Source organism: Entelurus aequoreus, linkage group LG19, assembly GCF_033978785.1.
Source record: "Entelurus aequoreus isolate RoL-2023_Sb linkage group LG19, RoL_Eaeq_v1.1, whole genome shotgun sequence".
Taxonomy (NCBI): Eukaryota; Metazoa; Chordata; class Actinopteri; order Syngnathiformes; family Syngnathidae; genus Entelurus; species Entelurus aequoreus.
In genome coordinates, this window is record NC_084749.1 from 46,673,160 (window position 1) to 46,689,352 (window position 16,193).

Consider the following 16,193-nt stretch of genomic DNA (forward strand, 5'->3'; position numbering starts at 1 on the left):
GTGGGAAGATGTTGAACAGATAACCGTAATATGTCAATTATGCGGCAAAAGCGTTGCTACAAAAAGTAGCAGCACTGCTAATTTGTAGCATCATTTGAAAAGTCACCCGCTAGAGAATGAAGAGTGCTTGAAACTCCGTATGTCAACATCTACGTTCGGTGCCACACCCACAAAATGCCCAAGCAACCATTTCCACATCAACAGGGTAAGAAAAAAAATAGCCAACAACAGAAGGAGATAACGTCCGCAGGAACCTACCACATAGTGAAGGACATACACTATTTGATTTCCTATCATGCAGCTCATTTTTATTTGACACTTATTGAAATATCTTGTGTGACATCATGCACTAAAGTGCACTTTATTTGTTTTAAACTATTGTAGTGGCGTTCTGTGCAAAAAGTGCACTTTAATTTAGTGTTGTTTTGATAAGTCATCTTAGTGACATCATGCACAAAAGTGCACTAATAGCTTGTTTTAAAATGTCTCTGACAATCTTGCACTTTGTTTTGGAAGTGACATGAATGTTTGTGCCACTGCTTAATAACTGTTTAATAAATACACTTTTGGTAAATTGACTTAGTTGTGATTTCCCTCTCTGCATGAAAGTTTAAAAGTAGCATATATTAATGCAGTATGAAGAAGAATGTTTTAATGTAGACACATAGAATCATCATAATGCTGTGATTATATGCATCAAGTGTTCATTCAAGGCTAAGGCAAAATATGGAGATATATATATGGTGTATTGTGACTATGGCCTAAAAATATTGAGATATCAATAAAAGGCCATATCGCCCAGCCCTAGATTAGATCCAAGAAAGTGAATGAATGTTCATAACTGAATACATTTACATAAAAAATGTTTTTCTTTTGTATTATGTTTTAAATGAATTAAATAATTGTAGCTGAGATAGGCTCCAGCGCCCCCCGCGACCCCAAAGGGAATAAGCGGTAGAAAATGGATGGATGGATGGATGGAAGTAACGTTTATGACAACCTTTTTCCAAAACACAAAATAGAATGTGAGATATAACAGGATAATGCATACATTTATCATCAGTTTTCAAAACGCTTACAAAAAAGTGGGACCCCATAAATTTACTGTGGGACCCCATTTTTATGACTTGATGGGGTCCCTGAGATCCCGTTTTCAAGATTCCTAGCACCAACACTGTTTTAAATACAAATATATATAAAACTAGCGGCAGGGGTAAAGTTTAGATCCATGAAGGAAAGAAGAAAGTTAATGAAAGTTTATAACTGAATACATTTACATAAAAAAATGTTTTCTTTTGTATTGTTTTTTAAATTAATTAAGTAATGTTTATGACAACCTATTTCCAAAACACAATATACAATGTGAGATATAACAGGACAATGCATACATTTATCATTAGTTTTCAAAACGGTTAGAAAAAAGTGGGACCCCATTTTTGTGACTTGATGGGGTCCCTGGGACCCCGTTTTGAAGATTCCTAGCGCCAACACTGTATTAAATACAAATATAGAAAAAAATAGCGGCAGCTGTAAAGTTTAGATCCATGAAGGAAAGATGAAAGTGAATGAATGTTTATACCTGAATAAATTTACATAAAAATATGTTCTCTTTTGTATTGTTTTTTAAATTAATTAAGTAACGTTTATGACAACCTATTTCCAAAACACAATATAGAATGTGAGATATAACAGGACAATGCATACATTTATCATTTGTTTTCAAAACGGTTACAAAAAAGTGGGACCCCATAAATTTACTGTGGGACCCCATTTTTATGACTTGATGGGGTCCCTAGGACCCCCTTTTTGAAGATTCCTAGCGCCACTGTATTAAATAAAAATATAGAAAATCTAGCGGCAGCGGTAAACTTTAGATCCTTGAAGGAAAGAAGAAAGTGAATGAATGTTTATAACTGAATACATTTACATAAAAATGTGTTTTCTTTTGTCCATCCATCCGTCCATTTTCTACAGCTTGTCCCTTTCGGGGTCGCGGGGGGTGCTGGAGCCTATCTCAAAAATGAATTAAGTAACGTTTATGACAACCTTTTTCCAAAACACGATATAGAATGTGAGATATAACAGGATTAGGGGTGTAACGGTACGTGTATTTGTATTGAACCGTTTCGGTATGGGGGTTCCGGTTCGGAGGTGTACCGAACGAGTTTCCACACGGACATATTAAGTAGCGTAACGCACGTTGTGTAAACAATGCACACCGAGGCACAACACACTGCATGCTAGCAGCTAACGAGCTACGATAGACTGACCATACGTCCTCTTTTCACCGGACATGTCCTCTTTTGCGGAGCTGTCAGGGTGGAGTTTCTTAAATGCCTCAAATGTCCGGCATTTTGAGTTAGGGTTGCGTGTATTTTCAATGTACGTTCAGGGTTAAGAAGGGGTTAAAAACAAAACAAATTGTGTGCGCAGCAGCATTGGTGAGGGAGGGGCAGAGACAGAGAGAGCGAGAGAGTTATGATGAACGCGCATGTGTCGCCTGGCTCTGCTTTTTATCCATAGATTTATCACATTTAATTTTTTATTATCTATAGCAGGGGTGTCAAAAGTGTGCCCCGGAGGCCATTTGCGGCCCACAGCTAATGTTTTAAAGGCCCACGGCACATTCTAAAAATGCTATTAAAATAAACAAAAACATAACAAAAATGAACTAAAAAAGCTTAAAGGTTAAATGTAATTTAGAAAAAGTTGCAATGTTGATTAATAAAACAAAGCTGTTTTTTTTCTTTCAAACTGTCATTGCTCAAAACATAATATTGAATCAAAATCAATATTATGAATTATTGACCTATCCAAGGTTCCCATTACTTCACATCAAATATTCCACTAAGAAAAATATTTTTGGTGGAAGATTTTGCAAATTTGGTAAATAAATAACCCAAGAATTTATATTTTGTTGTTTTCTTACAGTACCGAAAATGAACCGAACCGTGACCTCTAAACCGAGGTACGTACCGAACTGAAATTTTTGTGTACCGTTACACCCCTAAACAGGATAATGCAGTTTTCAAAACGGTTAGAAAAAAGTGGGACCCCATTTTTATGACTTGATGGGGTCCCTGGGACCCCGTTTTTGAACATTCCTAGCGCCAACACTGCATTTGTTCCTGCTCATTCTGCAACACAATATTAAAAAAGCAAAGCAGCAGAAACGGAACCAATGTAAAGACTTGTTTAACCAAATTAGACCCGAAACAACTCCAAACTGACATGGTAAAGTCAAAACAAAACAGCCCGTGTGTTGAGTTGAGTGAGTACAAACTTGTCCAACTGGAAACCAAAGGAAATGCTCACAAACTTTACCACGTCGTATTATTGTTTATTATACCCCGGTGTCTTTCATTTGAATGAATGTTTAACACGTTTAAGTCTGGAAGCTGTTTGCTAATCATAGGACAGACTTGACAATTCTTTTGACAACAGTTAGCTGGCAAAGCTAGCTAGCAAAATGTCGAACTTAAAGTTCGCCCACATTTTTTCTTAAGCTGCTGCAAGCTTCGATTTTGGCGAAAAAACCGCGAGAAAGTTGCGATATTTACCAGCTGCTGTCGTATCCATCGTAGCATCCTTGCAAACAAAATACGTTGGAAGCAGCCAGAAGAGTCGCTAGCCACCACTAGCTGCTAGCTAGTCCCGTATAAAACCGTCCCAAAACATAAATGTATCCCTTCCGAAGGCAACTCTTCCCGGGTCGCATTACGCCACACGGTCACACGGCGTCGTTGTCCGGGTAATGACCAGCGTCTCTTCCCATTTTGTGGGGAATATTAGACAAACGCTCCACTGTAAAAGTGACAGACGCCTGGCCAGGAAGTCCCAGCAAGCTACGCTACATCTCTGCAGTGTGTGTGTGTGTGCGTGTGCGTGTGTGTGCGTGCGTGTGTGTGCGTGTGTGTGTGTGTGCTGGATACAGCACAGCAGCGCCCCCTGTTGGTACGTGAAAAGTTTACATACACTTGTAAAGAACATAATGTCATGGCTGTCTTGAGTTTCCAATCATTTCTACAACTCTTAATTTTTTGTAATAGAGTGATTGGAGCACATACTTGTTGGTCACAAAAAAAAAACATTCATGAATATTTTATGAATTTATCATGGGCTTTTCCCCCAAGATGGCACTGCTGTAGTGGCTGCTGTTGGCAGGAGCTCTGTGCTCTTGTGTCATCCTTTTGTATAATTTCTAGGCGCAGTCAGGGGCGTTGAGGGGATCCGGTTTGGTGGCTGCAGGATTAGTTCTCTGCTTTTTGCAGACGATGTGGTCCTGATGGCTTCATCTGGCCAGGATTTTCAGCTCTCACTGGATCGGTTCGCAGCCGAGTGTGAAGCGACTGGGGATGAGAATCAGCACCTCCAAGTCCGAGTCCATGGTTCTCGCCCAGAAAAGGGTGGAGTGCCATCTCCGGGTTGGGGAGGAGATCTTGCCCCAAGTGGAGGAGTTCAAGTACCTAGGAGTAGGGTTGGGTATCGTTAGAATTCGAACGATTCCGATTCCGATTCTTTGTTTCGATTCCAATTCCTGATGATTCTTGATTCCGATTCTTTTAAGAGTCAGGGTCAAAAAAAAGTTTAGGATATTTTAAATGAGCTAGCTAACCTACAGTCTTTCTGAATGAAATAGTCTGACATTCTCCATCAATTTTAATTCTATTAACTTTTTATGAACTTTACTATAAATTCCTCACAGGGCTGTTTTCAACTGGAATATAAATATCAAATCTATGAACTGGAATATAAATTTGATAAATTATGAATACATTTTCCCAGGGGTACACTTTCCTCAAGAGAGCTTTATTTTTGAATACCTCATGAAAACACATTTACACACACAAGTGTATGATGCTGCAGGAAACCTCATGAAAACACCTTTACACATAAGTGTATGATGCTGCAGGAAACCTCATGAAAACACATTTACACACACAAGTGTATGATGCTGCAGGTACTTAAAAATGTTACCGTGCTCCCACTGATGGGCTAACCTGGTGCAGAAAAGCAAATAAACAATAAGAAACAACTTGCAAAAGCCAGTCCAGATTAGCAGCAGGTACAGTATAAAATCAGAGACAGTTCTTGTTTAGGAAAATGAGCATATCCGCCTTCTCAGGCAGGATGCGTGACCGTTCTGGACAGATAGTGTCTCCTGCTATGGAAAATACACGTTCGCTGGGTGTGGAAGAAGCTTGAACGCATAAATAGGAGAAAGCGAGATATGACAGCAAAGGATAAGTCTTTTGTTGGTTCCACCGGACCACCACCATGCAGCAGGGTCGTCAGACATAAGTATCGGTGGAACGTCCTGGTACATCTGCAGCTCTCTCTCCACTCGTTTCTTGATGGACATGGAGCTCTGTTATTTCGCGGTTATTTCATTTTTTTTTGTAAAGTAAAGCCGCACTTTCGACCGCCGACGCCCGCTATCCATGCTTGAGCTTGACTGACTCGCTCGGCTATGCTAACACTTCCGGCGGTGGGCGCTTCTTCGTTGGTGTTCAGCGGCTTTTTCTTCCGGTTCGGCGGACATTTTTTTTTCCGGTCGGCGGACTGGTATCGAAAATAGGAATCGAAATTTCAACTTTTGAACGATTCCGGGAGGATCGGAAAGTTAGTCCCGGTTCCAATCGATACTCGATACTCGATACCCAACCCTACCTAGGAGTCTTGTTCACGAGTGAGGGAAGAGTGGATCGTGAGGTCGACAGGCGGATCGGTGCGGCGTCTTCAGTAATGCGGACGCTGTATCGATCCGTTGTGGTGAAGAAGGAGCTGAGCCGGAAGGCAAAGCTCTCAATTTACCGGTCGAGCTACGTTCCCATCCTCACCTATTGTCACGAGCTTTGGGTTATGACCGAAAGGACCAGATCACGGGTACAAGTGGCCGAAATGAGCTTCCTCCGCCGGGTGGCGGGTCTCTCCCTTAGAGATAGGGTGAGAAGCTCTGACATCCGGGAGGAGCTCAAACTAAAGCCACTGCTCCTCCACATGGAGAGGAGCCAGATGAGTTGGTTCGGGCATCTGGTAAGGAGGTGTTTCGGGCACGTCCGACCCGTAGGAGGCCACGGGGAAGACCCAGGACACGTTGGGAAGACTATGTCTCCCGGGAAGAGCTGGACGAAGTGGCTGGGGAGAGGAAAGTCTGGGCTTCCCTGCTTAGGCTGCTTCCCCCGCGACCCGACCTCGGATAAGCGGAAGAAGATGGATGGATGGATGGACGGATGGAGAAAAGGTGAGGCCTTTTATCCCAGGAACCTACCGTCAAGCAAGCTGGTGGTAGTATTATGCTCTGGGCCTGTTTTGCTGCCAATGGAACTGGTGCTTTACAGAGAGTAAATGGGACAATGAAAAAGGAGGATTACCTCCAAATTCTTCAGGACAACCTTAAAATCATCAGCCCGGAGGTTGGGTCTTGGGCGCAGTTGGGTGTTCCAACAGGACAATGACCCCAAACACACGTCAAAAGTGGTAAAGGAATGGCTAAATCAGGCTAGAATTAAGGTGTTAGAATGGCCTTCCCAAAGTCCTGACTTAAACGTGTGGACAATGCTGAAGAAACAAGTCCATGTCAGAAAACCAACACATTTAGCTGAACTGCACCAATTTTGTCAAGAGGAGTGGTCAACAATTCAAGCAGAAGCTTGTGGATGGCTACCAAAAGCGCCTTATTGCAGTGGAACTTGCCAAGGGACATGTAAGCAAATATTAACATTGCTGTATGTATACTTTTGACCCAGCACATTTGCTCACATTTTCAGTAGACCCATAATAAATTCATAAAAGAAGCAAACTTCATGAATGTTTTTGTGACCAACAAGTATGTGCTCCAATCACAAAAAATAAGAGTTGTAGAAATGATTGGAAACTCAAGACATCCATGACATTATGTTCTTTACAAGTGTATGTAAACTTTTGATCGTGACTGTAGATAGGTAGGTAGGTGGGTAGGTGAATGGATGGATGGATAGATAGATGGATAAATATTCATATGTGTGATAATTTGGACAACAACTAAATATATATTTGTGTTTTTCTCAGCTGTATATTCAGTAGAAGCAGAAATGGCATCTTTGAAAGACAGATTGACTCAGTAAATCCTGTGTTTAATCTGCTATCTGTCTGTGTTTGTATGCGAGTCCTCAGATCAGCCGTTCTTCCCATGTGACTGCCAGAGTAATCCTTATTAAACGGATTTATATAACTCTATAAACCTCTATGACAGCAATGGACATTATTTTTTAGTAAATAGGTTTTTTTTAGAGACCGAAAGTCTCTTTGGCAGGTCGTCCTGCAAAAAAAAGCTATTATACACCTACCTGGAAGGAGGACATCTCGTGGGTTCTTAACCTTTTTGACCTCGGGGCCCAACTTTTCCACTCAATTATTAACACCTTTTGCAGCTATTACAGCTTCAACTCTTCTGGGAAGGCTGTCCACAAGGTTGCGGAGTGTGTTTATAGGAATTTTCCACCATTCTTCCAAAAGCGCATTGGTGAGGTCACAGACTGATGTTGGTCGAAAAGGCCTCCGTTCTAATTCATCCCAAAAGTGTTCTATCGGGTTTGGGTCAGGACTCTGTGCAGGCCAGTCAAGTTCATCCACACCAGACTCTCTCATCCATGTCTTTATGGACCTTGCTTTGTGCACTGGTGCACAGTCATGTTGGAAGAGGAAGGGGCCCGCTCCAAACTGTTCCCACAAGGTTGGGAGAATGGAATTGTCCAAAATGTTTTGGTATCCTGGAGCATTCGAAGGGCCAAGCCCAACTCCTGGAAAAACAACACCATTAGGACACCTGATTCTGATCATTTGGATGGGTGGCCAAATACTTTTGGCAATGTAGTGTAGGTGGGACTTCCCGGTAAGGTCTATTCGGGTGTACTGGAGAGGAGGATACGCCGGATAGTCAAACCTCGGATTCAGGAGGAACAGTGTGGTTTTCGTCCTGGTCGTGGAACTGTGGACCAGCTCTATACTCTCGGCAGGGTCCTTGAGGGTGCATGGGAGTTTGCCCAACCAGTCTACATGTGCTTTGTGGACTTGGAGAAGGCATTGGACCGTGTCCCTCGGGAAGTCCTGTGGGTAGTGCTGAGAGAGTATGGGGTATCGGACTCTCTGATTGTGGCGGTCCGCTTCCTGTATGATCAGTGTCAGACCTTGGTCCGCATTGCCGGCAGTAAGTCGGACCCGTTTCCAGTGAGGGTTGGACTCCGTCAAGGCTGCCCTTTGTCACAGATTCTGTTCATAACTTTTATGGACAGAATTTTTAGGCGCAGTCAGGGCGTTGAGGGGATCCGGTTTGGTGGTTGCAGGATTAGGTCTCTGCTTTTTGCAGATGATGTGGTCCTGATGGCTTCATCTGGCCAGGATCTTCAGCTCTCACTGGATCGGTTCGCAGCAGAGTGTGAAGCGACTGGGATGAGAATCAGCACCTCCAAGTCAGAGTCCATGGTTCTCGCCCGGAAAAGTGTGGAGTGCCATCTCCGGGTTGGGGAGGAGACCCTGCCCCAAGTGGAGGAGTTCAAGTACCTCGGAGTCTTGTTCACGAGTGAGGGAAGAGTGGATGGTGAGATCGACAGGCGGATCGGTGCGGCGTCTTCAGTAATGCGGACGCTGTATCGATCCGTTGTGGTGAAGAAGGAGCTGAGCCGGAAGGCAAAGCTCTCAATTTACCGGTCGATCTACGTTCCCATCCTCACCTATGGTCATGAGCTTTGGGTTAGGACAAGATCACGGGTACAAGCGGCCGAAATGAGTTTTCTCCGCCGGGTGGCGGGGCTCTCCCTTAGAGATAGGGTAAGAAGCTCTGCCGTCCGGGGGGAGCTCAAAGTAAAGCCGCTGCTCCTCCACATGGGGAGGAGCCAGATGAGGTGGTTCGGGCATCTGGTCAGGATGCCACCCGGAAGGTGTTTAGGGCACGTCCGACCAGTAGGAGGCCACGGGGAAAACCCAGGACACGTTGGGAAGACTATGTCTCCCGGCTAGCCTGGGAACGCCTCGGGATCCCCCGGGAAGAGCTGGACGAAGTGGCTGGGGAGAGGAAAGTCTGGACTTCCCTGCTTAGGCTACTGCCCCCGCGACCCGAACTCGGATAAGCGGAAGAAGATGGATGGATGGATGGAGGGACTTGGGATAACCTCGCCATTTTTAAAAAAAATACACACTCGCTAAAATGCTGTGTACTTCTTCAGCATGTGTGTGTCCGCAAACAACAGCAGTGATCTGTAATGCCCTTGATGTCTGCCATGGAAATGGATGGATAATGCCTGGCTGCTTTCCCAGACTTGGATTAAAATTCAACACAAGATATACTTTTATGCTACAAGCGCTTAAGTGCTTTCGCCAAACACAATTATTCACTAGTCGGTTTGAGTAAAATAAAACATTTGACCATGATTGTGTAACTAATAAGAGACATTTATTGCTGTTGGGTTATTATTACTAGTGCCTGTTAAACAGCCCTAAATCAGGGACATGCATTATACATAATGGGGTGTTGCAGATATCCCCCCTCTCTCTTGGTCAGTGTGTACAGTATCGGGCAGCTTTAATCCCCCTGGCCTGTTTAACCAAGCCTTCGCTGATCCTCTTTGTAAATACACCAGCACTAAGTGGCTTTCAATTATTACCACCAAGTGGCCCTATTAGTATTAATAGGCTTAGGACAAGTTCTCCATCTCTGCGTTGACTTCCTGTCTCTCTGTAATGGTTGCTCACTCAGGCTTTGGATCCGACTTTGTATGTGTTTATATTAATGTCCTATTGCATTAGAGGGAACATCTATCTCTCTGTGGGGAACACGGCTCTGAGGAATGGATCTGAAATGGTCTTCCTGCCTCGTAGCAATTTAGAAAATGAATGGTCGGGTTTCCAGACTAGATGCTGGGCCTAATGCCAAAAGCCATTTGCCAGTCATAATAATAATAATGAAAAAAAAAAAAGAAAAAGGAAAACATATGTGGTTTGTTCAGTTTAATAATGATAATGGAAGCATCATTTCTATATTTTAAATGTGTTCTGTGACAGAAAGGTAATGTTTAGTGTTGGTCTCCCTCTTGAGGGTAATCTATGGTATTACATCTTTACATAAACAGGAGAGCAATGCTGTTGCAAGGCTGCACATTGTCAATCAAATATCCCAGAAAACATCACATTTAAGATTCGAACATTTAAAATTGTATTTAACATTTTGTCTATTTTATTTTGAAGAAAATTAATTCAAAGCTACATTAGAAATATTTATATAAGTAGTATAGCAGCTAATGGTGGCATTTACATACTGCAGTGGTCTCCTTTCCTATGGTAAATGGTTGATTGATTGAGATTGATTGATTGAGACTTTTATTAGTAGATTGCACAGTACGGTACATGTTCCGTACAATTGACCACTAAATGGTAACACTCGATTAAGTTTTTCAACTTGTTTAAGTCGGGGTCCACGTTAATCAATTCATGGTAAATGGGTTATAATTGTATAGCGTTTTTCTACCTTCAAGGTACTCAAAGCGCTTTGACATTATTTCCACATTCACCCATTCACACACACATTCACACACTGATGGCGGGAGCTGCCATGAAAGGCCCTCAACCACGGCCCAACACAACGGACATGACGGGGATGGCGGAAGCCGGGGATTGAACCAGGAACCCCTCAGCCAACCCAGCCACGCCGTCTCCTGTTCAGTTTTACATAATTAGAAACCCTTGAATCGCATCGCCATTCACTTTTTGAGGAAATTATTTTTGGTAAATAAAATTGATGCTTTGGAATCGTAATAGTTGGCATGAGTCTAAATATTGTGTTATCCTCTTAATGAGCAACTTGTATTAACGATAGGCCCTTTTCCACCTTTTGGTTCCTGGAACATCTGGTTCCTGGATGTATAGGTTCCAGTAGAAGTGTGTGGTTTGTGTTTCCACCACATTTGACAGTTCAGGGTTGTTTATACAATTCAGGCTGATGATGTATAAGTATATTTCTATACCGATACCATGTAAATAAACAGATATAATTAGGTCACAGTTCTTTCACTAAAAAGTAAGTAATTGAATTACAAACTAACAATATACAAAAAGATATGATTAATAAAATAAAATGTACCGAAATGTTCATTAAAGTCAGGCTTTTGTCCGCAATGTCCAACAGTCAGAAAGTCGTCCTCTCGGTAAATGATGAATTCATGAGGGTCGGGCGATTCCATTTGGCCCATTTCAGCTGTAAATAACAATATATGAATAATAAATGTCAGGGTTTTTCTCATGCCGACAACAGTCGGCTTTAGCGTTAGCTTGTTAGCATTAGCATTCTGTTCACTCGGGTTGAGGCTAATAACTACACAAATGGAGGGTCACTGACTACTGCTTCAGCATTGTAACAAAGTAAATAGTTAATATTTGATGTGTTTTACCTTAGTTCAGCTCGTTTACTGCCTCCTCTCAAACAACGAGGTTATCGAGTCCCAGTCCCAGGCTGAATACTGACTATTCCTCTGTAAACATATTTTAAAGAGTTTGTCCACTTCTTGTTGCTTTGCTGCATTTTTTGTCGTCCCCTTTATTTTGAAAAGCAGCGGAAAGTATCAAAATACATATGTTGGTATCGGGACAACACTAGTTTTTACGTAAAATACCCTCTTTTTTAAGGTGTGTGGGCTTTTATTTTGCCATGGCATTGCACCACAATCAATTACATGTGGGGTAAGCCCTGGTTCCCTGCATACTCTAATGGCGGCAGAAATTTTGGATTCAAAATTTTAGCACCAAATGTGTACAACCAATCAGCGTTTGACAGCACAGCTCGCCTCTCAAAAGTTTATCTGGAACTTTCCAAAGTACTACCTTGCTACTTAGGAACTAAATTGTTTATCCAGATAACTGTAATAAAGTAAATAGTTACTATTTGATGTTATTTACCTTTGTTCAACTTGTATGCCTCCTTTTTTCCCCACATTTATCTAACAAAGTCAGAGTAGTAAGCAGTTGAGTTTGGCTTCATACTCCACCGTTTGAAAGAGTCCGTCCACTTCTCGTAGCTTTGAAATTAAGTTGGTAAAAAACAATGAACAACGATGAACTGCATATACTTTAAAGACTACGGTTGACTAAAAACACTCCAAAATAGTTCCACTGATCAGCGTTCTTCAGCACAAAGATGTCCTACATTTCCAAAGCTCCTTTTGTTCGTCAAGTTTGTTGTAATAGAAATACACTAGAAATAAGAAATAAACAAGTCGCCGCGTACTGTATATTCCAATGGCGGTCGTCTGTTTGTAGTGTTGTCCTGATAGCAATATTTTAGTACCGGTACCAATTATTTCCATACTTTTCGGTACTTTTCTAAATAAAGGGGACCACCAAAAATTTCATTATTGGCTTTATTTTAACAAAAAAATCTTAGGGTACATTAAACATATGTTTATTATTGCAAGTTTTTCCTTAAATAAAATAGTGAACATACTAGACAACTTGTCTTTTAGTAGTAAGTACACAAACAAAGGCTCCTAATTAGTCTGCTGACATATGCAGTAACATATTGTGTCATTTATACACCTATTATTTTGTCAACATTATTAAGGACAAGTGGTAGAAAATGAATTATTAATCTACTTGTTCATTTACTGTTAATATCTGCTTACTTTCTCTTTTAACATGTTCCATTTACACTTCTGTTAAAATGTAATAATCACTTATTCTTCTGTTGTTTGATACTTTACATTAGTTTTGGATGATACCACAAATTTGGGTATCAATCCGATACCAAGTAGTTACAGGATCGTACATTGGTCATATTTAAAGGTTACTGGTCGCTTGGAAAAGTCCCACCTAGCTAGGAAGAACTCCGAAAAGTTCCTAAAGAACTAAATCTATCCGGGTAGTTTTGGGGGGAAACACAGGGGGAACTTGTGGGGGAAGTTCCTGAAAAAGTTCCTGCAGTGGGAAAGGGTCTATTGATGAGAGCACATGAAATGTAATTAAAAAAAATAAACTCCAATATGACTCACCTTCTGTCAGAATAATTGTATCTAAGTTATCACAAAACTTTGTGTTACATTGAGTTCAGCTCGCCCCGCGAGAGGACAAAAGCTGTCTTTGATCCGACCAAGCAAAAGGCTTGTAAAACTCCACTGCGTAGGAATGGAAGCGACACGAAGGTGTCGGTTTCTTTGATGTATCGTAATCCACAGAAAGATTTTGTCTTGACCCGAGATCTACAAAGCGGAGAGAAAGCAGGACCTGCCCAAGCTCCAGGCACCTCTTCTTTGAACTGTTTTACGACCTTTTCTTTGAACTGTCTACGACCTTTTCTTTGAACCGACCTTTTCTTTGAACGGTTTTGTAATCACAGGCGATGGCTGTTTACGACCCCCCGTCCCTTTGGAAACAGCTGTTGCCATGTAATCAGGGAAAGTCCAAATGAGCTACACACACAATCTACAATCTACAATCTTTCGTCAGAGCGTGGTGGAGACTGCACAAGAGTACAGCCCAGACGTTTCTCCTCAATTGAGCCAAATTTAATTCTGTCTCGGTTTAATTCCTTGCTTCTTGTCTTGTTTAATAGATGTCATCAGTGTTTGAACCTGACACCTGCCCTGAACATCCCCGCACGTTACTGGCCTACACATACACACTGCACATACCAAAGACTATACAAATGGGAGCCATTACCTCCCTGCTTGACACTCAGCATCAAGGGTTGGAATTGGGGGTTAATTCACCAACAATGATTCCCGGGCGCGGCCACCGCCGCTGCTCACTGCTCCCCTCACCTCCCAGGGGGTGATCATGAAATGCAGAGAATAATTTCGCCACACCTCGTGTGTGTGTGACAATCATTGGTACTTTAACTTTTAACTTCTCGTTGTTATATTCTGATGTTGGAAACAAGTACAAATAAAAAAATAACCTTTAAAAGTGTATAAGCTGTGTTATGTTTTGCAGCTTCAGGCTATTTTTACTTCGGTGGAAGAGGGTGCAAAAGTAAAGAATAAAGGATGCCTACTCTGTGTAAGATAAACATGTTTCCATGAAGCACATGCAAGTGAGTTCATTTTGGATAATTGATGGATTTACCGTAAAAAAAAAATTGTCTCTGGTGTAAATTCCCTGCATTTTACCAATGTAATTTGAACGGGACTTCACCTGGAGAAAGTAGGGCTGCTGAAAGATTCTGTCTGGTGTCGCTGTTAGACGAAAATGAGAAAATTGTCACTTAAAAAAGGATTCATGTGTTTACCCATTTTAGAATCCGGAAAAAAAAAAAAAACGAGCATCCGCTTCTCCATGTGAGATGTGTGTTTGTGTAAAGTTACTATGGAAACACTGAAGTTCCCAACATGTGTCCGGGTAATTTCATGTGCATGTGTGTTTGACGTTGCTATAGTAACAGCAGGCCCTACTGACCTTGGCTTTTTGGGCCCCCTATCCTCTCGCTGCATCTCCCACTCTGATCCCCCAGCTTGAGAGCGACAGACCAGCAGCTGGTTTGGACGAGTGTGTCCCTCTATGTGTTCAGACATGCTGGAAACAGGTTTATCTTAGCAGATGGACAGCTTAGTCCATGGCTTAGCTGACGGGGGGGAAGTACTTGTTCGCTGCAGATTTCGAAGACTTTGCCTAGTGTGTGTGTGTGGGCGGGCGATACGATAACCAGCCAGGTGACAAGTTTGCACGTACAAATGTGTACGCAACTCTTATCAAGAAAACCTGTAGTTGAACCCTCAAAGACTGACTCTATGTGTAGATGTCAACACTGCACCACTCACTGTATTCCGTGTGTGTGTAGCTCATCGATCATGCCTGGGGGTCGTCTGCTAACCCTGCTAAAATTGTCAGATTAAAATAAGGATATTAAAAATAAAGACAAGGCACATTTCACTTTAGATTGCACCATATAACAGGAGTTTGTTCATCCATCCATCCTTCACTTTAGATTGCACCATATAACAGGAGTTTGTTCATCCATCCATCCTTCACTTTAGATTGAACCATATAACAGGAGTTTGTTCATCCATCCATCCTTCACTTTAGATTGCACCATATAACAGGAGTTTGTTCATCCATCCATCCATCCTTCACTTTAGATTGCACCACATAACAGGAGTTTGTTCATCCATCCATCCTTCACTTTAGATTGCACCATATAACAGGAGTTTGTTCATCCATCCATCCATCCTTCACTTTAGATTGCACCATATAACAGGAGTTTGTTCATCCATCCATCCTTCACTTTAGATTGCACCATATAACAGGAGTTTGTTCATCCATCCATCCTTCACTTTAGATTGAACCATATAACAGGAGTTTGTTCATCCATCCATCCTTCACTTTAGATTGCACCATATAACAGGAGTTTGTTCATCCATCCATCCATCCTTCACTTTAGATTGCACCACATAACAGGAGTTTGTTCATCCATCCACCCTTCACTTTAGATTGCACCATATAACAGGAGTTTGTTCATCCATCCATCCTTCACTTTAGATTGCACCATATAACAGGAGTTTGTTCATCCATCCATCCTTCACTTTAGATTGCACCATATAACAGGAGTTTGTTCATCCATCCATCCTTCACTTTAGATTGCACCATATAACAGGAGTTTGTTCATCCATCCATCTTTCACTTTAGATTGCACCATATAACAGGAGTTTGTTCATCCATCCATCCTTCACTTTAGATTGCACCATATAACAGGAGTTTGTTCATCCATCCATCTTTCACTTTAGATTGCACCATATAACAGGAGTTTATTCATCCATCCATCCATCACTTTAGATTGCACCATACAACAGGAGTTTGTTCATCCATCCATCCTTCACTTTAGATTGCACCATATAACAGGAGTTTGTTCATCCATCCATCCTTCACTTTAGATTGCACCATATAACAGGAGTTTGTTCATCCATTCATCCTTCACTTTAGATTGCACCATATAACAGGAGTTTGTTCATCCATCCATCCTTCACTTTAGATTGCACCATATAACAGGAGTTTGTTCATCCATCCATCCTTCACTTTAGATTGCACCATATAACAGGAGTTTGTTCATCCATCCATCTTTCACTTCAGATTGCACCATATAACAGGAGTTTGTTCATCCATCCATCCTTCACTTCAGATTGCACCATATAACAGGAGTTTGTTCATCCATTCATCCTTCACTTTAGATTGCACCATAT

The 16,193-nt window shown here is 41.8% G+C and overlaps 1 protein-coding gene across 6 annotated transcripts in view; it reads right to left on the minus strand.

The window, feature by feature from the left end:
* atp11b (ATPase phospholipid transporting 11B) overlaps positions 1-3,887 on the minus strand; it is a 114,744-nt gene extending 110,857 nt beyond the window's left edge. For 3 of the 6 annotated variants that reach the window (XR_009822063.1, XM_062028601.1, XM_062028598.1), the window contains exon 1: positions 3,561-3,886. Coding sequence is in view for 3 of the 6 variants with exons in the window: in XM_062028601.1 (XP_061884585.1) it covers positions 3,561-3,587 (27 nt within the window). In the remaining 3 variants the exon portion in view is untranslated. Of the gene's footprint in view, positions 1-3,560 lie in introns of all 6 variants that reach the window. The other 3 variants (XR_009822064.1, XR_009822065.1, XM_062028600.1) reach the window with 2 other exon arrangements.
* Between the last annotated feature and the right edge of the window lie 12,306 nt (positions 3,888-16,193).